The 27,206-nt window shown below is 36.5% G+C and overlaps 1 protein-coding gene across 1 annotated transcript; it reads left to right on the top strand.

The window, feature by feature from the left end:
• On the top strand, nucleotides 1-24,207 carry mmp15a (matrix metallopeptidase 15a). Its single transcript, XM_001924007.9, has 11 exons — nucleotides 1-481; nucleotides 4,237-4,385; nucleotides 6,340-6,462; nucleotides 6,545-6,849; nucleotides 7,257-7,418; nucleotides 11,865-12,133; nucleotides 14,388-14,526; nucleotides 17,152-17,299; nucleotides 19,338-19,453; nucleotides 19,789-22,737; nucleotides 22,889-24,207. Exons 1-10 carry the CDS (start codon nucleotides 374-376, stop codon nucleotides 20,223-20,225), a joined length of 1,956 nt encoding a protein of 651 aa, XP_001924042.5. The 5' UTR covers nucleotides 1-373; the 3' UTR covers nucleotides 20,226-22,737; nucleotides 22,889-24,207.
• Nucleotides 24,208-27,206: the final 2,999 nt, after the last annotated feature.

Genomic DNA, 27,206 nt, shown 5'->3' with positions numbered 1-27,206 from the left:
GGATCATTTCGAGGACGCCGCCTGGTCCTCGACACTTCCACTTGGGTTTAGCCAGGCGGCTGTTTATCAAAACAGATGCAAATATAACCAAGTAGTCTTTTTATTTAGTATTTAACGTTAACTTATAGATAGCTGCTGGTCATGCTAATGGTTTAGTTTACAAACGTGCGCGCGCCACTGGAGACCTTTATGAACTGTTTTACGGACACGAGCGAAAACTTGACGGCATTAGAGAAACACGGCGGGTTTGTGATTTCTAGAGGAATATTGACTATGTTTTGGCGATAAAAACACACTTGGTCTCTCAGGTTGCGCTTTCGAGGGTTGTTGGAGAAGGTGTGTTCGTGTGTCGTTTGTGTCCGGGTGTGGAGAGATGTCCGTCTGCAGGAGTCAGTCGCTAAGAGCCGTTTCTGTGATTTTCATCCTGCTGTTTGTCAACATCGCAGAAACATCTGCAGAAGATGAGGATTTCAATGCGGAGGTCAGTCTGTTTGAATGTTGTGTACAAATACTGAAGACGTGAAGCAAACTGGTGTTTATACATGTGGAGTTGTGAAATTCAGTTTGGCTACATTTTTATTTTGGTGTCTCTGGATTGGAAAAATATGCGTTTTAGTTCCATATTCGAGAGGGAAAGCACACACTTAAACTTTTACCATGAATACATTATAGTCTGTATTTGACAAATCTTTGATTTACCTCATTTCAGTTCATTTACCGATAGTTTGTTTTCAACTTCAACTTTTTCAACAACAACAAAAAAAAAAAAACTATTCACATTCACCAAAATCAGTGTTATATTTAACTAATAACTAACTGCAATAGTTATATTTTAGCTAGCTGATTAGCATTTTCCATTTCCATCTAGTTTAACTTTATGTACTTAACTCAAAGTCAAATAAAATGGTTAAAAACTAAAAGCATTTAAATAAAATATAATAAACATGTCAAACACATGAACAGAACAACTGAAACAAACTAAATGACTACAGTAACTTGTCATTAATCTAAACCTATACTGTTGTGTAGAAGTCTCAAAACCATACAGTATTTACAGAAAGCAAAAATAAAATTGTTATTGAAGATGTAAATTATAATTTATTCTACTTATTATTAGATACTATTATTGATTTTTTAATTAATAAAACCTAATGACATTTAACATTATTAGATTATCATTATTGTTAAAATTTTATTAATTGTTATGTTTACTTTATTTAAATCAAAATAAATTATATTTGATTACTATTACAATCCTTTTAAAAGATTTTAAAATGACATTTTTTAAGCATTAATTTGTTTGAAATAAATTCTACATCTTATTTTTCATTTATTTCAATCATCATCAATAATATTACTAACTAATACATTTTTTTTTAAGTAAGAGCATATTTTTATAGTGCATCGTAAGGTGTCATTGGGTTACGGTATTGCAGAAATCACAGAACAAGAACCTAGACAGGAAGCTTGAGCAATAATGACTCCCCTGCTGGACATCTTCATATCTATCAAGTGTAAAAGATGTGTCTAAAGATGTTTACATCTGTCCTCACTCAACGCCTGGCCATATGGCTGGAGACTTGAGCGGGAACATATTCAGCTTAGTGATATTCAGACATTAACCAAACATAAGGAATGTGTTTCTGGTGCTTATGTTGTCTTTATGTAGTTATATGTAGGTTTATTTTATTCCAGCCAACCATAACCGTTCTAATGCATAGTTGGGCAATTATAAAGCAGCTTGCATATTAATGTGAAACAGCAGGGAAAAAATTTAATATTTCACGTTTTATATCATCTTCGAATTTCAAGATTTTTGGCATCCAAAATACACTTTTAACTTTTACTTGTGTTGCGTGTTATTTTAAAGGCTGCTTTCACAATTAGTTTTTTTTTCTTTAATAAAAGAATATTATATAAAATTACAACATTATACACAAATAAAGGGCATAAATACACTAAACTTCAGTTCGGTTCTCATGGCTTGACGCGTGTTTTTTTTTTCTATGGGCAATAGGAACAGTAAGAGGTTAAGGAGAAAAAAATAAAAACAATTTATTGCAATACTCGTTTTGTTTTACTTAAAAGTCGAGAAAAGAACACTAGTTCCTAGTGTATTGTATAAAAAAATTAACACTGAAATCTCACAGCTGCTGGTAGCCCATGTACAAACTGGGGAACACATAAATTCCTACACTTTGAAAATAAACACATGTGAAGTTCATAAAGATAAATTGGCCATTTCAAATAAACATATTTGTACTTCAGTAAACATCTTAATTATCTTGGTGCTGAAAAAATGCGAGACTGTAGTCTGTAATGCGGATCGTTATAAGATCGTTATAAATGTGCGATTATAAAATGACAAAAGCCCACTTCTCCAATCACTGAAAACGGCTGCAAATCTTTGGCAATAAACACCCGCACTGCCTTTGTTATTTTATGTGTCTCTCGGAACCAGTTGTGTATGTTTGCTTGAAAGAATCAGTTAGGGATTGTTGCTATTTGTAGGACTTTATAACCTTCTCTGCTATCCTGCCTTTAGACAGTGATATTGCTGGGTGATGGCGCTGCAGATGTGCAGTCATTGTTATATGTGTAAAACAATGGTTGCACACAGTTATTTTTTTTGTTCACCATTTTTTCTTTTATTGGCATTATACTTATCGGCAAAATCGAAATGTCATCACACCGCTGATTTGAATGACGCTGGCGCTTCCTCGTACTGTTGCCTCATTTCGCAGGCGCTTCCTTGTACTGTTGCCTTAGCCTCACTTCACCGCCGCTCGCCATGTTAAAGTGTGGAATGATGGTCAAGTACCGCCTAACTTTAGAGCATAGTGATTGGATATTTACTCACGGTGAGGAGTTTCCTAATGTCAGCTCATGGACTTACAGGCACATAGTCAATTCGGGTGGATATAAAACGCACATAAATTATTTAAACGCAACACCAAGAAAACTCACAAGCTTCACAAGCGCGTATTGAACCATGGAGGTCGTACTGAACGGTTCAATATTATATTGAGAACTGTGGCATCCCTAATAGTATCTATATCTTGAAGCATTTTACCAAGTGATTTGTTCATGCACAGTTTGCCTAGTTATTAACATTTTATTCTACAGATTTTTAAGATATGTCTAATATGTCAAAAAAATGAAGCTAGAAATGAATAAAATGAATTTCAAACTTGACCATGTTCATGTTTAAATTTATGTGCTAGAAATGTATGCTTTAATTCAATTGTATCTTTTTCTTGATTGTATTTATGAATTGTTATGCATGAAAAAAATACTTGCAATACACGCAAGTACAGAAATGCACTGCAAATAGCAGAGACCACATCGAAAGTGTGTCGGGGTACCCCAAATAGTTCATAAATTGTTTATTAGATTTCGATACACTCTTAGTAAAAATCACCCCAATTGATCTAACATTATACATTTTTAGATAGAGATAACAGGTCATCTGGTCAACTTGTATTTATATCGCAAAATTTTTAAAAAATATTGCAATGTTAGAATTTTCCAATATCATGCAGCTCTAGTAGAAGCCGTTATACAAAAAAATTGTTACACTAGAGTTAAACATTCAAATTTTACCTTTTAATTCAGCCGATCTTCAGTTCTATTGGGAGCACTTTTAGCTTAGCTTAGCAAAAATAATTAAATCAGATTAGACCATTGGCATCTTACTTGAAAAAAGATAAAGAGGTTTGAACATTTTCCTATTTAAAGCTCAAGTCTTCTGTAGTTACATTGTGTACTAAGACTGACAGAAAATTAAAATTTGTATCTGTATTCTTGGTCTATGTCACATGCTTGGAACTACACTCATTCCGGCAAAATCTGCAACAGGCACAATCATGTTACGCAGCAGCGCTATTAGTTACCTAGCTGGGGACTAGGTGCTGCTTAATATCATTGTGCCTGCTCCAATGATTTATGCCAAGCTAAGGCTAAAAGTGCTGCCGCCAGACCCATATATTGGCTGCATGTATGCGAAAATTGTAAAACTCAACTGTTTAGCACCTAGGGAGTTATAAAATGAGCCTATTTCCAAAAAAAGTGAAGTTTTCCTTCAACATTATCAATAAACTGGACAAGTACAGTGGTAGCTATTAATGTTAACTCATTTTTAGTGTCTTTTTTGCAATGGGCCTGTCCTTTTTTGTCTTTTGTGTTGTGTAACCCAGTTCTTGTAATGGTAGTTTGAATTGTCTGTGTCTGTTATAGTCTTGGCTGAGGACGTACGGTTACCTGTCTCAGGCCAGCAGACAGATGTCCACTATGCAGTCTTCACAGATCCTCTCAAGTGCCATCAGAGATATGCAGCGCTTCTATGGTCTGCAGGAGACCGGACACATGGACTCAGAAACGCTCAGGTATCATCTCTTCGCATTCAGCTGACCTGAGAGCAAAACCACTCAAAATTGTTTGGTTGGACTGGGTCTGAAGTTAACAGTGTAAATGGGAAGATTAGTTACTACATTTTAAATACACTGTAAAAAATGGAGGGTTCCACACAATTCATTCATATTGTCCCAACACAAATTGATTAAGTTAACTTAACACTTTTAACAGATTTATGTGGATTGAACATAAAAAATTAAGTTGTCACAATGAAGTTTGAACAAGCAAAAAAAAAACATTTTTTGAGTGTAGGTCAGATAGCTCTAACAAATATTGCTGAAATGTTAAAATGTTATCACTAAATGAGTATTTTGTACTAGACAGCAATGGCAATGACAACAGTGTTACTGTACTACTCTGTTATAAACTTATAAATACAACTAATTAATAAATAATGAAATAATATGTCTGCTGTATATCTTTATTTTTAATGTTAGATCAATTAAAAATGTTAAAGAAAATCCCTTTTGTTAAGGGAATTCATGCAAAAATAATGTAAATATTAGATGAAAAATCAACTGAAAACAAAATGTCAATAATAATAAAAATAGTAATAAAATGATGCTACATTTTAAATGAGCATGAAAATATGATTCAATTATAATTAATAATAAATAAAAACATAACAGCAATTTTTGTAAACACAAAAATAAATGTTTTTATTTTATTTATATATAATTTAGCTTGATTTTATATTTTAAAAATTGTCCTTTTATTATAAGTATATTACTAGAATTTTATAAAATGTTAATTTAGTGATAATTTATAGAAAATAAACAATTATTTATTACAGTTTGTAGTAAATAATAACAAAAAATTGAAATTAACATTGTAAATTATTTAGTATAACATTTTTATATATAAATATGTGTGTTTGTAATTCTAAATAGAAATATCAATTATTTTATAAATTGTAATATTACTCAAACAATTTTGCACAGTAAAAAAAATATATATATGTGTGTATATATATATATATATATATATATAATACTGCATTTCAATTTACTAATTTACTACATTTTTAAAATGAGCATAAAAAACAATAAAAATCGCAAAAATTTTAAATGAACACATTGTAAACATTGATGTAAAACATTTGTTTTTATTTCATATATAATTTTGCTCAATTTTATATTAGTTTTTTATTATAATACTTCTATAATTATATTATAAATCTTTATTTTACTGCTAAAAATGTGTAGCAGCTAAACTATTAACAGTATATAGTACTAAACACAAAGATATTTTTTAAAATAGCAATGCAAGTTAATTAGTAAAACATTATTATTATTTTAAAAAAATCCTACCAAATATAAATATCAGTTATTTATAAAATGTATATTGATTATAAACAATTATAAAAAAATCTGACATGGCAATGTTTAGTTTGTCTGCTATATTTATTGCAATATGAATATAATTTCACAAGATGACTTATAACTCTGTTTGGAATTAACTCCTCATTTTACATTGATTGGGATAGTTTTGTAGAGAATTATCTGCATAAAATACATTATAAATGAACAGATGCAGATTTTTATGGTTTTCTGTGAAATCTAACAGTATTGAGGTTCAGAAATTCAAGAATAATCTATAAAATAACACTGTATATTGTAGAGTCTCCATTTTATAAATAATTCAATAAAATTAATTGTGGCTTATATGCTATTATAAACTCTCTATTTAAGTTTGACTAAATCTTACACAGTCACAGGTATTAAAAACACATTCAAATGAAAATCTTTCACTTTATTTTAAGGTTAAACTTTGCGAAGACCCCAAAAATCACGTTCTGAAACTGTGGTCCCGATCAACTATAATCCTAACTTGACTGATCCTGCGATGTGATGTTCACACATTGCAATATCAATGCTAAAACGATTTATTGTGCAGCCCTAATATACACTGTAATTATTTTTCAAGAGCCATGAAAAGGCCTCGTTGTGGCGTGGCTGATCATTTTGAGGAGTCATCAGAGGGAGCTGCTCGGCGGAAGCGCTTTGCACTTACTGGCCACAAGTGGAATCAAAACAACCTGACCTACAGGTAAATTACACCTAGATACAAAACAAGCTCAAATTACATTCAACACATTAACCACAAAAAAACTATTCCTTATTTCCTGAAGCATCCAGAACCACTCGCCCAAAGTTGGCCAGCAGCAAACCTACGAGGCCATTCGTAAAGCCTTCCGTGTCTGGGAGAAAGTTACGCCTTTGCAGTTTGAGGAGATTCCATATCACAAGATCAAGAATGGCAGTGAAGGGCCCGACATTATACTACTGTTTGCCTCCGGCTATCATGGAGACATGTCTCTCTTTGATGGAGAAGGAGGATCTCTGGCTCATGCTTTCTTCCCAGGGCCTGGAATGGGGGGAGACACACATTTCGACACAGACGAGCCCTGGACCTTGAACCAACAGGAAGGATCAGGTGTGAGCAATTTACTGCAATCTCTTTCCTACTTCAAAGTAAATCCCTGTTTTCTGCTTTATATCAGTGTAGCATTTACTTTGTAGTGTGGATGTTAGCAGGTTTAGGTGTCTAAAAGGGATTTATTTAGTCAAGCTGAAGTTCCTTTTCATTGATCTTGATTTTTTTCACGGCTGTTTATTGTTGTTTTTTAGGACTGGAAGATTCTGATACTGATTTCTGATATCTAACTCTCTCGTTCTATCTCTCTAACATAGTTTTAGTTAGAAACTTTGTGTATACAACACATTTTTTGTGTTTTTTTTTACAAGACTTTTGAAGTTACAGTGTTAAAATGAATATGTAATGCGATGTCACTGTGTTTAAATGCATGTAATGTGATTTGCTTGATTTATGTGTGGTTGTAGGTGTGGATTTGTTTTTGGTGGCAGTTCATGAGTTGGGTCATGCTCTGGGGTTGGAGCACTCCAACAACCCCTCTGCCATCATGGCACCTTTCTACCAGTGGATGGACACTGAAAGCTTCGCACTGGCAGATGATGATATTAATGGAATTCACCAGATCTATGGTAAGCTTGTCTAAGATGTGATTTCAGATCATTTGGCCTAATATCTGCTGTATTTGAAGAAAGATTCAGTGTTTTTATGTTAATTAGTTAAGTAAATATTTCAATGATTCATTCATTAAGACAGTCACTTGTTTCATTACCGAATGAATCAAGTGTTCTTTTAATGAATTGGTTAAGTAAATAATTCTGCCAGGGTCCAGGGTGGGGAAATGGAGGGAGGACTCAGTTGCAGGAAAAAATGGGTTTTTATTCATAATAAAATAAAATAAAATGCAAAACAAACCACCCCGAGGGGGAAAACATTTACAAAACAAACAAACCAAACTAGACTGGGCAGGCTAGCAAGTATCAAGATTGGAACAGACACACAACAGGACAAGGCAACATATGATGACAAACTGGCACAGGACAGCAGACACGAGGAGAATATAAGCAGAATTAATTAACACAAACAGATGAACATAATAATAATAGGTTAACAACTAATAATAGGTTAACAAGGAGGGTGGGACCAGACGATAGACGGAAGAGCACATGACACAAGAACACCACAAGCCATGTGCTCACATAAAACGGGACAAGAACACGCAGCCAATGAGAGAACTCAATAACCACATGTTTACAAGACAACACTAAAAGCACAAGACTGAAGCACACAACAAAAGCACACAGCCACAATGTAAACAACCAGCCATGTGCTTAAACAATACCAACATACACAGACGCAAGACACGAGCACATGATCGATGAAAACACCCTACTGTGTGCTCACACATATGCAACACGCATGTTTCATCTCAGCGCCAACCAAAACCAACCAGATTGAGACGCTGAGAATGAAACAGCGCGATGCCAACAGAACAAAACACAAACACGAGTACAAGAGCGCGTGTCCCAAACACGCACAGACGCACGCCCACATCAAGCGGGAGTATGCACGGTCTGCGTGCGCCCACGACGTCACTCATACAGAGAAACACAATGACAGAAAATGAGTGCTCGACCCGAGAAAACTTGAGCCAAGCATAATATACAGGACAAGACAGAGCTAGTGTCTGGAATCTGCCACCAAAACAAGAATTTACAATGCCAGAGTGACAGAACCCTGACAAATTCAGTGATTCACTTATTTGGTGAGTCACCTTTCATTCCTGATTAAATCCAGTGTTCTTTTAATGAATTGGTTAAGCGAATAATTCAATGATTCATTCATTAAGACAGTCCCTTGTTTTATTCTCGAATGAATCAAGTGTTCTTTCAATAAATTGGGATTATTTAATTTTGGGATAAATTTAATTATTGGCAAAGTAATTTTTAGTTTCTTGAATTATACAATTGTTTTTTTAATGAATTACTTCATAATAGTCATTCCCTTTTACTGATCCGCCTACGTGAATGTTTCACTGGTTCACTCATCATGTCATTTTGTTCCTAAAAGATTCTAATATTGTTTTAATAAATTGGTCAAGTGAATAATTAAACCATTCACTCATTAGGACAGTCGCTTCCTTAATTTTTGTATGAATCAAGTCTTTTTTTGTGAATGAAGTGGTAAAGTAAATAGTTTATTGATCCACTTGTTTTGTCGTCATACAAACCAATGTTACTAATAAATCATTTTAGTGAATCATTCACTTGATTCATTCATTCTATCATTCATTCCTTTTCCTTCGGTTTTGTCACTTATTTATCAGGGGGTCGTTACAGCGGAATAAACTGCCAACTATTCCTGCATATGTTTTACGCTGTGGAACAACATAACCGGATCACATTGACACACTGCCCTCTCACCCACACACTGCACCTAATGTTGTGTAGATTACACTACCTATTAGAGCAGGGGTGTCAAACTCAATTCCTGAAGGGCCGCAGCCCTGCACAGTTTAGTGCCAACCCTGCTTCAACACACTTATCTGTAGGTTTTAAACAAGCCTAAAGGACTCAGTAGTCCACTGTCGCGCCTAAAGCGAGCGAGCCAAGGCCAGTCGCGTTTCCACTGTAACTTCCGGGGCCTAATCGGGCCAAATCGGGGCTTTCTTGGGGCCAGCGTACCTTGGGCCAAATACCTTGGGTCATACCTTGGGCCAAAGAGGGCCAGCTGGGGCTTCGGGGCGGAGTGAAAGGAGAGGCAGGCACAGTTTTCTGATCGCACATAAGTACGTGCGCCAAACAAATAAATAAATAAATAAGGAAATGAAAACATCTAGTCTTATGGGGTCTTTTTGCGTATAATCGCCCTTATGTTTACCTTTTAAATGTAAGTGTGTTGCATAAAATAATAAAGTAGTTTTAATTAATAGTGACATTCTTAGCAAACAGTAAAGGTTATAGAGAGTTATTGTCAAGTTTAAAAGGTGTATTTGTGCACGTTTAAATGCCTGTATGTGTGCAAAAGCTAGCTAGAACAATGTAGGCAGCCTATATACAATACATAAATCAAACCATTTTAAAGCCATATACAACTTTCATTTTACATAGACCTATCTGAAAAGAAAGATTTTAGATATTTTCTAAAAACAATAAACACCGGAGAAGGTTTAAAATATTATTTATAAAGTATTTGCATACGATGATATTAATCAAATCGTGCAAACAAAGCATTTTTTGGGTGAGTGAAAGCAGAATCTAGCCTTTTTTTTCTGTCACCCAGTCCTGCGCAGCGCCGCTTTAAATGCATTGGGGAAAAGTCCAAACACAAAATGTGTTCTATATCCTCAAAAAAGTGTTTATGTTTTTAAATGATGTGGTCAAATTTATAAATGAAACTTTAAATGTAGAGCTTTAGTGAATAGCTCCTGAGCGCAACAAATATGGCTATATTTTATTAGGCTACTTGCTCTTATATGCTGAAACGCTTAACACGACGTCTATCAAAACAAGGATGTTATAAAATACATTTCATACCGCTATAACGGAGAATTTCTGTGGTTTTATATTATGGATGGTGCGCTCAATGCGCTGGGTCCCTCCGTGGCGAGAGCACTTCATGCACAATGCCAACAGACATATAATGTACAGACATATTACATTATATAAACATATAATGTACTGCTGCACAGTAACGTGTCATTTGTCTGTTTCGGTTGTCTTCATTTTAATGGTTTCGTTTCGTGATGATTCCATGGTGTGTTTTATCTGTCTGATTCCTGTTGAAGTGGGCTGGTTGTTTGACGTTTGATTCGGGAGACGTTCTGGGGGCTGTGTTTACGTGACGCGCTGCAAGCTACTAGCCCGACAGTGGAAACGCGACATGATTTTGGCCTCATTACTCAACCTCCAGGGCGATTGGCCCAGCCCGGCCCGATAAAAGCCCTGCCTTAGACTGGCCCGAAAGTAGAAATGCGGCTAGTTAGTTTGATCAGGTGTGCTTAATTAGGCTTGGAACTAAACTGCAGAGCTGCAGCCCTCCAGGAATTGAGTTTGACACCCCTGTATTAGAGTATGATTTACTTTCGAAACGTGGTATAAATTCGTTCTATTTGGCGTATTAAATTCTTTTGAACATAATTCTTTTATGTTTGTTCCTGCTGTCAAAAAAAATGTTCAATAAAAGTGTCTTGATAAACCGTTGTGTGTTAACTGCAGGTGCAGCGTGATGCACATACACACGTAGGGGAGTCAGATTTGTGTGGGGTGTTTCCTTCACCTTCTTTAGTGGTTGGGCCCACACTGTTTGCACTATGCACTGGTCACTACTAGCTGAATAGAGTTGGACCACACAGTTATGTTTTGTTGAATAAGTTGCATATAAAATTTATGTGTCAAAACTGCCCAAATTTTGTCAACTCGCTAGTGCCAACCTACACAATCAAATTAAAAACCGCCCAATTGTGGCAACACTACTAACCACTGAGCCACCCTGCCGCCCCATTCATTTGATTGTTGTTTGAAAAATTTCACTTGATTTGTTTATGATTGAATCAGCTCGGTGAAGATTCTGTAGCTGTATTATGAAAGACCACCATAAATAATGACATAAAACCAGATGTGATTCAACCATCCTATTGTTGATAGACCTTTGAAATGGCACATTATTGTTCAGTGAAAGTGTCTTGATTTGATTTAATTGCTTAAGATTGATGCTTTATGCAAAAACCCAAAAGACTCTTTTGCGATCTGATGCAACTATGCATATCAGTCATTATCCGGCTGTTTCTTTAAGTGTTGTCACATTTACGATACATTTGTTATCCTCACTGTGCAGTTGTGTAACTTCCCAGTCTCCAGTCCAGCTGCATTGAGATCAGCACCACTGAATTTCTCACTGTGTCTCTTTGTCTGAGTCTGTTTTCTCCATTTGAAAGCTGTCCATTGCTGGCTGAATGAGCCTCATGGGCCTTCTGGTGCTGGATGGAAAAGAGTGACGCGTTCTGTGTCTGTGCAGTGTGTGTGGAACAGAGCATGATTAGCTAAGTGTGAAAATGCATTATGGTTTGGTATGTGCAGGATCTCCAGAGACTGTCACCACTCAAGCAGCTCCCACCACCACCCTGTTTACAACCACTGCCAAGCCAGAGCCCACCACCACAGAGGCTCAGCCGAAAACAACCAGACCTTCACTGCAACCCACCAGGCCTTGGATGCCTCCTGTCAATCCCACCAGGAGGACCTATAGACCCCAGCCCACCAGCCGCTCCAATCAGGATGCACCTGACATCTGCGAGGGCAACTTCGACACGGTGACCATGCTGAGAGGAGAAATGTTTGTATTCAAGGTTAGAAAAAGGCATCATATATATATATATATATATATATATATATATATATATATATATATATATATATATATATCAATAAAAACCAATAGCAATTGAGTTATCAGTAAGCCCCTCCCCTCGAATGTAGATGACAGGGTTTCTGTGGGGTCTTAAAGTCTTAATGTCTTAAAATCAAAATTTTAGGCCTTAAGTTTTAAATTTACTGAAATGTTTTGTTGTAGGTTATAATCATTTTTAAACCGGTCTTATTTTTCCTTTATGTATTGCTACCCAATCTGGCCAAAATCCATACAATCACCAACAATCCATGTCAATAAAACTTTTTTATCCAAAAAGGTAATTTTAACTCTAATTATCATAATTAATTATTTTCCCTACAATAACATTTGATTAAAAGTGCTTCATGTATTTGCTGCTGAGGACACCGACCTGGACAGATTGTTGTGCATAAATTTAATTTACTATAGTTTTGAAATTTTTAAAACATTTGTTAATTTTTTTAATTTTATTTTAAAGAAAGTTTTTGTTATAAAAAAGTATAGTGATACAAGTAGAGCTTGCTTGTTTTTACACAATATTTGAAAATATTTTGCTAAGAAATATCTAAAATATAAAAAAAATATTATTATTTATATATAATTGTATTATTAGATATATTCAACTATAATATATTGTTCGGATAGGACAAATAAAACTCTTTTTCCATCTGGAACATTTGAAAAATTCCTTAGCCTTTAGCCCTTTATGAGTCTAAAATTTCATTCATAATGGTCTTAAAAAGTCTTAAATTTAACTTGGTGAAAACTGCAGAAACCCTGATTGAGCAGATAGTAGTTGCCACAATTGAAAATTCCAAAGTTCTTATTAAGCCCCGGTCAGATCACATGACTTTATTGTAAGTTACGAAAGTCATTATGTCAGATTATGCTTTTTTTTTTCTTAATAAAATCTTGACTTGATCAAACTTACAATTCCCTTTACATATGAAGATATTTTCTTTGAAATCTAAATGTATATTTTCCTGCCATGGATTGCTTATTAAACAATCCCTCGCCTGAACGAATGAGAGGGAGAAAATGAAAGCACACCAGCACCAAGGAAAAATCAGATGCTCGAGACATAATCTTTAAATAATGACATATTAAAAACTTTTCATTGTCACAGTGAATATTTTTTTATTTTTTATTTTTTTTCCTCAGAGTGAAAAAATTATCCACCCATACAGTTGAGTAGTGGAGGGGCACAAAAAAATATATAATTTGTATATTTTTCATGGAAAAAAATATTTTTAAACCAAATTTCGTTTGCTATTATTTTTATTTTGATTTTAATTAATCTTTTATTGGTGAGTTATCTATAAACAAGGATAACGAATAACATTTGAGGTGAAGCACTTCAAAACATGTCCGCTCTATGCTTCATCGCCAAAACATGAATTGCCGTAAGATTATGTTAGCTTGCTAAACAAAATAATAATCTAGCCCGTATAAAATGAAAGTGAAATATACACCGTTTCAGAGAAGCTTTTTATTAATCTATTTTAATGACAAATTTGAATAAGCAGAAAATGATTTTGCAATGTATTCGCAGCACTGAACATGTTCCTAGATTACTTCATAAGAACCAATGTTATCCAATGTTATCATGCAGTCAGAATCTTTTACCGGTCCATGCCTACCCGTGACCCACCCATAAGTAAATAACTAGCCTATTTTTTATTACCTGACCAGAGCATTAATGCCATCATTCGCTGAGATAACCGAGAAATGATGTGCTTTTATTGCAAAGTGTCACCCACAAGACAGAACTCGTCGTAGAGAACAAGAAAAAAATTAAGCATGCTAGATTTTCTGCAATGGTGTCGACAGGCATCGCAGACATTGTATCAGTTGTCATAACCTCTGCCATATTACATGAGGAAACAATTAAATCTTGTGTCACGGTGCCTATTTTTCGCTTACGAATCCTCACAACTGAAATCGTGACAGTGACAGGTCTTCTCCCTTTCAAATTAATCTTATTATTCTTGTTATATTTAAAACATCTTGGGACAAGGACAAGGTCACATTGGCAGCTGTATTTGTAAGGCAATTAACAATTCTGTTTGTTTGTCTGGTTAGCAACATTAACTATGGTGGGGCGGGGCTTACCGATATATTAAAACAACTGATAACACTTTCATAACTGCTAAAAACAACAAAGAATGTCTTAGGAACTGCAGAGTAAAGTGATAAAAATGTGTGTTTATAAGGGTCGCTGGTTCTGGAGGGTTCGGAGAAACCGTGTTCTGGATAATTACCCAATGCCCATCTCCTTCTTCTGGATGGGACTTCCAGAGGACATAGATGCGGCCTATGAACGACATGATGGGAAATTTGTATTTTTTAAAGGTCTGTGTATATATATTTTTTTCTTATATATATTTTTTATGTTTAAATGTTTTATCTTTTATTAGTTTGATTACTAAATAATGGTAATTATCAATAGATTTATTATTATTATTATTATTATTATTATCATCTTTATTATTATTATTATTTAAAAACGTCTATTGTTGATTGGATAAAATAGTAAAATATGTGATTTTTGTTTGTTTGATTGTTTGTTTGTTTGTAATGAATGTTTTATGATCCAAAAAAACTGGCATGTGCATCTTGTTCATTTGAGTATGATAGACTATGACATCTTTAAATATGACACAACACGAAAATAATAGAATATTTCCTAGATATCAATCTTCTTCTCCTTTTAAACATCTGTTTCTCTTGCTGTAAGTCAAATTATGTCACTTGTAAAACACTCGGAAGGAAAGAAAGAAAGTCTGGCAGCATCTCAGCACTTTGCCTGTATTGCGTCAGTCTCAGCTCCAGATGCTGACTGCTCTGTTTTCACTTTGACACAAGAAACCTGGAGAATCTGCCTTAGGAAATGTTTAGTAAAAAGAGCTACAGTTATTGTCTTGTTGTTTATGTATACTCATAGTCAAAAAGTTGGGATCGGTAAAATATTGTAAAGTTTTTCTAAAAAAAAATAAAAAATAAAAAGAGAAGTGATTAATCAAAGTAATCGAAATCAACATTTAGAAGCTATAATCGATCTCATTTTTCCTGGACAATATTCTCAATTACTTTCCCTATTGCGTGTAGAGTCATGTGACCCAGCAACTTTAAGGCCGATTTATACTTTTGCAGCCACATCTGATCTCTGGCTGAGTAGGACAATGAACCCATCCTTGAGCCTTGCTTTGCACTACATTGATTAGAAGCTGCGCCAGTGATGGCTTAAGATGGCATATTTTCTGTTAAATTAAAATGATTGTTTACATTTTAAATATTAGTTTACAAAAGATGAAAGAAATACACCGTTTAAAATATTATTTACAGGATATGCAAGAGTTATCGTTTCCAATTATTTTAAAATCAAGTAATGCTCCCTTTATTCAAACATTTCTCAATTTAGAAAACTTGTCAGTGAACTATGAGTGCAAAACAATAAAATAATTCAATGGAATAATCGTTCATTAAGTTAATTTTCAATTAATTAAGATTTTAATTTTAGACCAAATTTGCTAGCCCTATCTGCTTATCAAGAATGTGTTTATTAAATTAAAAATATATAGTAAAAACTACAATTGTGAAATGTTATTACAGTTTAAGTTGCCGGCAGCTATCTCTCTGCAACGCTCACATGTTTACCACTCTTCACCACTGAAGCCTAGCAGGGCTGCGCCTGGTCAGTACTTCACCATACGGAAGTATATGTGACAAATAAAGGCTTTATTGATTGATGGGAGACCACATGTGAAGCTTGGTTGCTGCCGGAAGTGGTGTAAGTGAGGCCAACAGACCTGTGGTCTGTGTGGGTCCTAATACCCCAGTATATTGATGGACTCTATACTGCTCAGTGAGCGCCATCTCTCGGATGAGATGAGGGCCTGATTCTTTGTGGTCGTTAAAACTCCCAGAAAGTTCATCAAAAAAAGAGTAGGGGTCTAACCCAGGCATCCTGGCCAAGTTTGCCCACTGGCCTCTGTCTATCATGGCCTCCTAACCATCCCTATATCATAATTAAGATGTCTCCTCTCCACCAATCAGCTGGTGTGTGGTGTGCGGCCTGGAGCAATATGGCTGTTGTCGCGTCATCCAGGTGGATGCTGCACACTGGTGGTGGATAAGGAGATTCCCCCTATTTTGTAAAGCACTATATAGATGTAAGAAATTATTATTATTATTATTATTATTATTATTATTATTATTATTATTATTATTATTAAGCTAACTACAGTTGAAGTCAGAATAATTAGCCCCCCTGAATTATTCTCCCCCGTTTATTTTTTACCAACTCATTTCTAATAACTGGTTTATTTTATCTTTGCTATGATGACTGTAAATAATATTTCTCTAGATATTTTTCAAGACACTTCTATACAGCTTAAAGTGACATTTGAAGGCTTAAGTAGGTTAATTAGGTAAACTAGGCAGATTAGGATAATTAGGCAAGTTATTGTATAACGATGGTTTGTTCTGTAGACTATAGAAAAAATATATAGCTGAAAGGGCTAATAATTTTGACCTTAAATTGACTTTTAATAAAATTTTATTAAATTTAAAATTAAAACTGCTTTAATTCTAGCCAAAATAAAACAAATAAGACTACATAATATACATACATGATATTATTATACTTTTTTAGTTAGTGCTGAACAAATTTATTGGATGTAAATCTTGCCCTTGATTAAATTAAGTTCATGCAATGAGTAATTTTTTAAATGCAGTTAGAAAACATAAAAACTGTTTTAACTATGTCAGTTCAAGCTGTCTATTTAAAAACACAAAAAAATCTCACTCAAACTTTTGACTAGTAGTGTAGATTACATTCATTTCTGCTTTTGTGCTGCACAAAACATCTTTTGTGTATGTGAATAATGGAACAGAGAGCTCAATGATATCATCTCTCAGCCATGCAAGTCTTTCCCCACTAATATAGTTTTCTTTGTGTAACTATCACTCCTTCAGGAAGTAAATACTGGCTCTTTAGAGAAGCAGACGTGGAGCCCGGGTACCCTCAGGACTTGTTTCGTTATGGTCAAGGCATGCCTGAAAGAGTGGACACGGCCGTGTGGTGGGAGCCATCTGGATATACGTACTTCTTCAGAGGAGACAGGTAAACAATTCTGGGGCCCTCGCTGAAAAGACCAGATGTGTGAAGTGCTTGAGAAATTGCCGTCAGAACAACATAAACAACGAGGGTTACTTGGATCTGGGAATTAAATTGAAGAAAATTTGTGTCAGTAGGTCATTTGTCTATGAGACACAAATGAAGTGATTGTTTTAATGAGTGAATTATTGAACTATTCATCTAACTAGTTCATTAAAATAACACTTGACTCTTTTGGGAACGAAAAAAGTGACTGTCTTAATGAGGGAATCATTGAATTATTCACTTAACCAATTTCATTTAAAGACCACTTGATTCATTTAGGACTATAAAAAGGCTACGTTCACACTGCAGGCTAATGTAGCCAAAATAATTTTTTTTGCCCACATGTGACTGTTTTTTTTTCTTGACAGTGTGAACGGTCCAAATCGCATGGAATCTGATCTTTTCAGTTCAGATTTGTGCCACTTCATATGTAGTATTAAATCAGACACAGATCTGATATTTTGCAAGGCGACCGCAATGTGAACGGTTATGTAGAATTTCATGTGACTTTAACATAATCTTTGAGCGACATATGTCATCATTCTGTGTTGCAAACATCATCTACTCCTCAGCAGCATAGTAGAATGGGACACAGGGCGATTACTTTACTTTGCCGTAATGAGTGAATCATTGAATTATTCACTTAACCAATTCAGTAAAAGAACTCTTGATTCATTTAGGCACTAAATAAGTGACTTTCTTAGTGCAAATCATTGAATTATTAAATATGTTTAATTATTGGATTACTGCATAATTGTCTAAATCAGTGGTTCTCAAACTGTGGTACGTGTACCACTAGTGGTACGCAGGCTTCCTTCTAGTGGTACGCGGAGGAATGAAATACGTCATGTACATGCTACACACATTTCAAAATTTATCAAAAATGATGTATATAATATGCCATATATGACATGTAGCCTATATTTCTGAGGTAATCTGCCACTTTTTTTTTAACTGTGCAGAGTTGTAGCTGCTTTACTGGGCCTACTACGCTACTGTATTTCAAAACTGCTCATTTTGGTGGTACTTGGGAGAGTCAATTCTTTTCTGAGGTGGTACTTGATGAAAAAAGTTTGAGAACCACTGGTCTAAATGATAATTGCAATAATATCTATCACTTTTTCCCTTCCTAATTTTGTCTTCGTTTCACATAAAACGTAACTTTTTAACATCAGAAATCAGAGAGAAAATGTAAGAAATATTGTTTAAGTTTATCTTTTTTATATTTTTGTAATGTGAGTTTCTTGTTTTTATAGAATTAGAGTTTATAGACTGTCTCAGAATTCAGATTTTACATCTTGCAATTCTAACAGTCTTTAGCTTAGAAAATGAGATATAAACTCAAGATCCAAGTCAAAATGGATTCATACAAAACTGAAAATAATTAGAAATTGGAACTTCATTGAATGTAATTATAATGAATCACAATTTACAAAAAAAGATTTGCAAGATGTAAATTTTGAGGAAAAAACAGTTCTAATTGGATACTTGGATAGATACTATCTTGGATACTATCTTATTTCATCTCAATAGTTTTTGATGCAAAATTTTGAGATCAATATATTACACCTAAAAATCAGATTTTAATGTTGAATTTAAGTACCAGAGGTATCCCATTACATACTGTATTCTCCATTACTTTATTATTTTTATTTTGTAATGAAGTTTTAGTTTTATTTCATACAGACTTTTAGTTATTTAGTATGCTTATCTATAATAAAATAGACTTTTACTTTTGCACTTTAAGAACAAAATGAATGGGATAATGTGAATGTCAATTACACAAAAGCACAATTAAAAAAACAATAATAATTATAACTTAATTGTAATTTAGCATAAGGAAAGTATATCATACGTTATATATTATATATGGAAAAATATGTAAGTAGCTATTTTGTACACTTAATGACACGTTATTTGTCAAATAAAGCCAGTTTGTGTTGGCATTAGGTGAGAACTAAAATTATGCTTTTTTTCTTATTACTGCTTTCTTTTGAAGATATTGGCGGTTTAGTGAAGAATCTCGTGCCATGGATAAAGATTATCCTAAACCAGTGAGTGTGTGGGGCTCCATTCCTGTTTCCCCAAAAGGAGCCTTCCTCAGTGATGATGGAGGTGAGTCAAGCTGCCTGAGAAAATTACTAGAAAAAAAGAGAGTCAAGTCCATTAATCCAAAACTGGTTGGGAAAATGTGACCTCACTGCTAAAAAACTGGAGCGCAATCAGACCTTTGACTTGAAAATGTTCTGCTCTCACTTCTAATTTCACGCCATTGTTCACAGTTGTCTCTGGCACGTCTTTTTATAGCCGTGGAATTCAGAGACCGCCTGTGATTGGCTAGAACCTCTTTTGATCAAAGATTTGGCGACGATGACATGGAATCTTACTCATATTAGTCACTGCTGTGTTTTCATTTACACTCACTGGCATTTGAACTCTTTCCCACACAGCTTACACGTACTTCTACAAAGGCACCAAATACTGGAGGTTTGACAACAAGCGAATGAAGGTTGACTCTGGATACCCGAGATCTATTTTAAATGACTTCATGGGATGCCGAGTACACTTTGATGTAGAACCGGAGATCTATCCTGACCACCAATCGCCTGATATGACTGACAACAATCCAGATCCCGAGGACTACAAAAATGGTGTAGACGAAGAAGACCCAGATGATGACGAAGTGGATGAGAAAAAGGAAGTAGACGTTATTCTGAGAGTGAATGACAATGATAAACACATCATGACACTCATCTTGGTGATTGTGCCTTTGGTTTTGGTGCTGTGCATTCTGGGAGTGATCTATGTCATCATCACCACACTACAGAGGAAAGAGACACCCAAAGTGTTAGTTCACTGCAAAAGGTCTTTGCAGCAGTGGGTCTGACAGCAGTCACACTCCTAAATATTTCCGCACATACATTTTCTACGAGACACACACCTTGTCGTTTGATTGTTCTTGGTGCTCATCCAATCAATCTCCCTGTTCCCAAAGTAGAAATTGCACTTTTTATAGTTTTACAATTGTTTGCTTGTGATGTTGCGAGTGATTTGTCTGTCTGTGAGGTTTTTATGTTTTCCTTTTGAGCCTGGTCACTGACCCTGTGTCCAAATAGACCTACTTCTAGACTATGTAGTAGGTGAAACTTCACGTGAGCCAAGTAGTATTTCCAAATTCATAGTACAAGTAGGTGAAAAGAAGGAGGACAACCAACTGCTTCCGATAATATTTTGACCTGCACATCCACTGGTCACTTCAATGAGGCCTTGCTGTAGGTGACATGACAGTGACACGTCTCATACTACACTTTTATCAGGTACACTAGTTCAACTGCTTGTGAACTAATATCTCATTACTACAATCTCTACTACATTGCTGCATTTAGGCATGGCTAAGATGATTTGCTAAAGAATCAAGAGAATGACTTCACCCGAGGCATGATTGTTGGTGTCAGATGGGCTGATTTGAGTATTCGGAAACTGCTGATTTACTACCATTTTAACACAGAACCATCTCTATGGGTTAATGGGGATGGTCTTGTCTGAAAAAGAGATTTTATCCGCTTAATAGCAGTTCTGTTGGTACAAATGCCAAAGTTTAGGGGAGAATGGCTAGACAGGTTGCAGAAAAGCATCTCTGAATGTATAACACATTTAAACGTGAAGCAGATGAGCTACAGGATAAGAAAAGCACACCGGTAACAGTTCTGTCAGCTTAGAGCAGCAAGCTTGAGCTACAATTAAAACGGACTAATCAAAGTTGGTCAATAGAAGATTGGAGCCTTGTCTCCATTTCTGCTGCAACATTTGGTTGGTATGAACAGAATGTGGTGTAAACAACATCTGAGCAAGAATCCATCCTGCTTTTTAAATGTTTGGCAAAAGAAGGATACTTCCTGCAGGACAAACACCATGTCATAGAGCTCAGATGATTTCAAACTGGTTTCTTAAACAAATGGCCTTCACGATCAGCTGAGAACAGCTCAACAAAGCAGCTTTGGTGTGTGCTGGAACAGGAGATTCAAAACATGGATGTGCTGCTGACAAATCTGCTGAAACTGTGTGAAGGATTTCATGTCAATATGGACCAAAATCTCTTAAGAAATTTCCAGTTTCTAAGACTTAAAGCCTTGTGCACCTTGGGATTTTTATTGCTCTCACTTATTGTTTCAAGATCGCTAATGCCCAAGCAATTTTTACTGGTGATGAGCCAAGCAAAAGTTCAAATTCACTCCCTGACCTTAGATGGAGGTTAAAGGTGCAGTATGTACAATTGACACCTAGAAGTTGAACTAGGTATTGCAGTCCAGATTAAAAAAGATGCATAGTGTTTCTTTTTCACTCCGCCTGCCAACAACGACTTGCACACATAGGTTGCCAGACTGACAACACCAACAGTAGCAAGTGCGTCTAATAATCTATCATTACACTGTAAACTGATTAGCAAATGTGTACATGTGTGATATTTGTATTGCAAATTAATAACCACCACATGTGGATTTTTAAATCTGAATCAGTGTCTCTTATCAGATGTTGCTGCTGTCCTCTGGAGGTCACATTATCGGCTGTGACTACATATTAAGGCAGCCTTCAAGACTGAAATGAAATACGCTGTTTTCCACCAAGGCAACACAGGAGGCCGAAATATAATTGGGTAAACTGGCAGTGTACAGAGATAGCAAAACAAAGACAGACGTTCAGACTCAGAACACTGATTTTTAAAGGAAAAGAACTATCTTTAACAATGTTTTTCAGGTAAACAAGCATATTCAGTTGTGCATGTTTATTAAATATCTGCAAACATATCATGGTATTGTTATGCTTTAGAGGAGTCAATTACTTACATAATGCACCTTTAATGAAAAAGCAGAAGGACCCCGGTACACAAGGTGACACTGGGTTAAGAATCGGCACCTCCAAGTCTGAGGCCATGGTGCTCCACCTGAAAAAAGGTGGTTTACCAAAGGTGGCTTGGTGGAGGAGTTTAAATATCCTGGGGTTTTGTTCACAAGTGAGGGAAGGATGTACCGTGAGATTGACAGGCAGATTGGTGCAGCGGCAGCAGTGATGCGATCGATGTACCAGTCCTATGTGGTAAAAAAGGAGCTGAGCCGAAAGGCAATCTACGTTCCTACTCTTATCTATGGTCATCAGCTTTCGGTCATGACCAAAAGGACAAGATCTTGGATACAAGCGGCCAAAATGAGTTTCCTTCGTAGGGTGGCAGGGTGCACCCTTATGGACAGGATGAGGAGCTCTGTCACCCGGGAGGAGCTCAGAGTATAGCCACTGCTCCTCCACATCGAGAGAAGTCAGCTGAGGTGGCTAAGGCATCTGCTTTGGGTGCCTCCTGAGCACCTACCTAGGAAGGTGTTTCAGGCATGTCCCACCGGCAGGAGGCCTCGGGGAAGACCCAGGACAGGCTGGAGGGACTATGTCTCTTGGCTGGCCTGGGAACGCCTCGATATCCTACCGGGGGAGCTTGAATAAGTGTCTAGGGAGAGGGAAGTCTGGGGTTCTTCTCCTAAGACTGCTGCCCCTGCGACCCAGCCAAGGAAGAGCCGTAGAAAATAAATGAATGAATGATACTTGCCATCAAATTCTTTTTGATATGCAATTCCTTTTGTGCTAGGCTAGATCCTTGTGTGCTTTAGTGCCACCAAATTGTGTTTTACTATAATTTCAGTAGCTCAAGGCCTGTGAACAAATGAACCAATCTCATTGTACGCCCAGTTTTTAACACAGAGCATCAAACCAAAATAGATTAGCCTGAGATGTTTTTTAAAGGACACTTTGATTCCTGGTGTTTTGCCCATAGGTGTGCAGTGCACACTCACATTAGCACCCTTTGTTTACTCACAAGGCATTAAACATCCGCGATAAACTCCTGCAATATTCATCCTGGTGTGCGTGAGCGTTAAGTATTTTTTTATGGCAAAAGTGGTCCAATTCGGTACTAACAAAATGTACCTAATAAAGTAGCTGGTGAGAGTATAAAGAGCAGATTTTTGGAATGATCTTCAATGGTGATTTCAGACAATGTGTGGGAAATGTTGGATGTACGAAAACAAGCCCAGATCAGCACATTTCTTTACATCCTTTGCTAACCGGCCTCAATAATAGAGGAAACCACAAACTCCATGTCGTGGTCTTGCAGAGAGTGCAGGGTTAAAAGAAAGTCGGGCTTAATAAATTGTCCTAGGCACATTTAGCTGGGTTTATAGTCTCTTCCCTGTGGAGCCTGGCTTGCATTACACAGATGTTGCTGATTTTGGACTTTGTGGAGAGAAACAGAGGGGGAAGGGGGTTTGTAGTCTGCCAGCATTTCCTCTGCCTGAGTTCCACTGAGTGAGCGAGAGGAGGGGGACGAGTTTTGAGGCGTAGTCGTACTGTCATCGTGACCTACATTAGCGCACCCCCTACTACTTTCTCCCCCCTCATATTTGTCTTCCTGTGGGACTTTGTTTTCCTTGCTGCACTTCCAGTTTTGTTTTTGAGAGCCATTCCTGGCCTCGTCCGTCAGTGCCTTTTAAGACTGAATCTGTGCCTTAATAGTGCAGACCATCACCACTGTGTTGGAAATGTACTTGATTTTCACTTTTTGCAGCATTCGCACGGATTTGAGAGAAACAAGCAAATGTTTGCTGATGTGGCCTTTTGTGATTTAAGCCTGTGTCATTTTTGTTTGTATTTTGTGTCAATATGAATGTGCTTTTTGTAGTGCAGATGAAAAACTCATCCTTGAATATTAATGTGTTGATTTGCATTGTTTTATATTAACAATCGAGTAAATCATGCAGGGCATGTATTGCTTTTGTTCACAGATATTATCTGGTATATAGCTTGCTCACAATAAAATGGAGTATCTGGATGTAAGCATCCCTTTAATTTTGAACTTCCTTTGCTGATTCTGCACTTCCTTTGTTTGAGCACAATAACACTTTTAATTATATGAAGTGCGCTTTTATTCTAAGCATATCGGTTACTGTATGCTGGTGTTGTGTAAAAGATTTCTTCCTGCTATTGTGCAGAAAATGCCAAGTGCAGTCGACCACCCATTGAGTCTTGTCCATAGTCTTTCCATTTGAAGAAAATCATAAAATGCAGACAAATCCTGTGTACTTTGTATATATTCATTCTTTATAATTAATATTTCCTGCAGAGATAGTCATGCTTGAACTGTTACATGTTTTAAAAATTTTTTAAATGTACATATAATGATAATAGTAACCAAAACTTCCGTCTTGTTCTTTGTATTATTTTTAACTTAAATTTATCACAAAGCTGCTACCATTAAGATACCATTTAAGACTACACTTGCTAATGAGCCTGCTAATTAAATGAATGTCCTTTGCGAAAGTATATTTTTATGTACAATGTTTTTGCTTGATTTGGCATGAAGCCGTTATCTTAGTTACGCCTTAGTAAACTAGCTTAGCATATGTTAGCTTGTTTGGCAGTTTTCTACTTTATGCCCTTTGCGAATTTTCAAATATGTTTTTTTAACATGATATTACTTTTTGTGTGATGAGGTGGCACAACAACTACACCAGTTATCCATTTTGTATACTTAAGGGATGCTCCGCTCTGGATTTTTTTAGCCAATACGGAGTACTGATTCCTCGTCATGGTGGTCAGCCGATACGGAGTACTGATACTTTGTCATGGTGATTGGTTGATACCGAGTACTGATTCCTTGTCATGGTGATCGGCTGATACCAAGTACTGATTCCTTGTCATGGTGTTCGGCCGATACGGAGTACTGATTCCTTGTCATGGTGATCGGCTGATGCCGAGTACTGATTCCTTGTCATGGTGATCGGCCGATATCGAATACTGATTCCTTGTCATAGTGATCGGCTGATGCCGAGTACTGATTCCTTGTCATGGTGATCGGCCGATACCGAATACTGATTCCTTGTCATGGTGATCAGCCGATACAAAGTACTGATTCCTTGTCATGGTGATCGGCCGATACCGAATACTGATTCCTTGTCATGGTGATCAGCCGATACCGAATACTGATTCCTTGTCATGCCGATACCGAATACTGATTCCTTGTCATAGTGATCGGCCGATACCGAGTACTGATTCCTTATCATGGTGATCGACCGATACCGAGTACTGATTCCTTGTCATGGTGATCGACCGATACTGAGTACTGATTCCTTGTCATGGTGATTGGCTGATACCGAATACTGATTCCTTGTCATGGTGATCGGCCGATACCGAGTACTGATTCCTTGTCATGGTGATCGGCCGTTACTGAATACTGATTCCTTGTCATGGTGATCGGCCGATACCGAGTACTGATTCCTTATCATGGTGATCGACCGATACCGAGTACTGATTCCTTGTCATGGTGATCGGCCGATATCGAATACTGATTCCTTGTCATAGTGATCGGCTGATGCCGAGTACTGATTCCTTGTCATGGTGATCGGCCGATACCGAATACTGATTCCTTGTCATGGTGATCAGCCGATACAAAGTACTGATTCCTTGTCATGGTGATCGGCCGATACCGAATACTGATTCCTTGTCATGGTGATCAGCCGATACCGAATACTGATTCCTTGTCATGCCGATACCGAATACTGATTCCTTGTCATAGTGATCGGCCGATACCGAGTACTGATTCCTTATCATGGTGATCGACCGATACCGAGTACTGATTCCTTGTCATGGTGATCGACCGATACTGAGTACTGATTCCTTGTCATGGTGATTGGCTGATACCGAATACTGATTCCTTGTCATGGTGATCGGCCGATACCGAGTACTGATTTCTTGTCATGGTGATCGGCCGTTACTGAATACTGATTCCTTGTCATGGTGATCGGCCGTTACTGAATACTGATTCCTTATCATGGTGATCGGCCGATACCGAGTACTGATTCCTTGTCGTGGTGATCGGCTGATACCGAGTACTGATTCCTTGCCATGGTGATCGACCAATACCGAATACTAATTCTAATACTTCAAGCTTTAGAATGCACAATGCACATTTTCTCTCTAAATATGATACTTAAGTGGAAAAACTCACCTTACCTAAGTGAATAAATTAAGGATGTTGCATATTAACCCTAGACACACCCTTTTTACCATTTAGGTAATTTTCGAATGAGTAAGACATACAAATTGCTCCGCTCATGTCACAGCAGCTCAAAACAGGGTAAATACAATGGTTGCACTTGCAACAAAGAGACCACCACTCACATGAGTCTCACAAATAAACTGTATAAACAGAGGTCGCACTCAGTGCTTAATTTTTAATCTGTATATATTTTAGCTGTTGTGATGCGAGCACATTGATCATTCACACCCCCACGCATCATTTACCTCCTCACGAGTAGTGGCTGCTGTAGGCTATTTGTATAATATACAGGAGCACACGTGTGTCTTTCTCTGCTTGTAAGCTCATGAACAAACATCAGCAATCGGTTCATCAGATTGCCCATATTAGCGAGTACCGATCAAGTCATTAAATGTGATTATTGGCCTATACCGATTTTCGGCCGATCGATCGGAGCATCCCTATTGCTTAGCATTCTATTAACCAGTTAGTCTGTTAGCTTAGCTTATACACAAAATTATTGTATTCATACAACATGTTAACATTGTTATGATTATCAGTGATCTAGCAAGTGCAGAACGCTAACGGATCCGTTAGCAAAACCCGCCATTTATGGACTACAGGATCCAGTCATGCACAACACACACACAGACACACACACACAGACACAACTTTTTTTTTTTCTTTTTTTTTTTTTTTTTGGTTTTCTGGTTTTGTTTGATGCAAAAATGCAAATGCGAAAAACTAGGGTTAGGGTTAGCTACTAATTCAGTAAACTAGCATAGCATTTCA

Source organism: Danio rerio, chromosome 25 (genome assembly GCF_049306965.1).
Source record: "Danio rerio strain Tuebingen ecotype United States chromosome 25, GRCz12tu, whole genome shotgun sequence".
Taxonomy (NCBI): Eukaryota; Metazoa; Chordata; class Actinopteri; order Cypriniformes; family Danionidae; genus Danio; species Danio rerio.
This window is presented reverse-complemented; position numbering and strand designations above follow the sequence as displayed.

Bases quoted from the DNA above. Each gene is read 5' to 3' on its own strand.
- mmp15a (XM_001924007.9), top strand. From the start codon at position 374: ATGTCCGTCTGCAGGAGTCAGTCGCTAAGAGCCGTTTCTGTGATTTTC. The intron at 6,850-7,256 runs GTGTGAGCAATT...GTGTGGTTGTAG, and splicing joins GAACCAACAGGAAGGATCAG to GTGTGGATTTGTTTTTGGTG. The intron at 12,134-14,387 runs GTTAGAAAAAGG...TGTGTTTATAAG, and splicing joins GAGAAATGTTTGTATTCAAG to GGTCGCTGGTTCTGGAGGGT.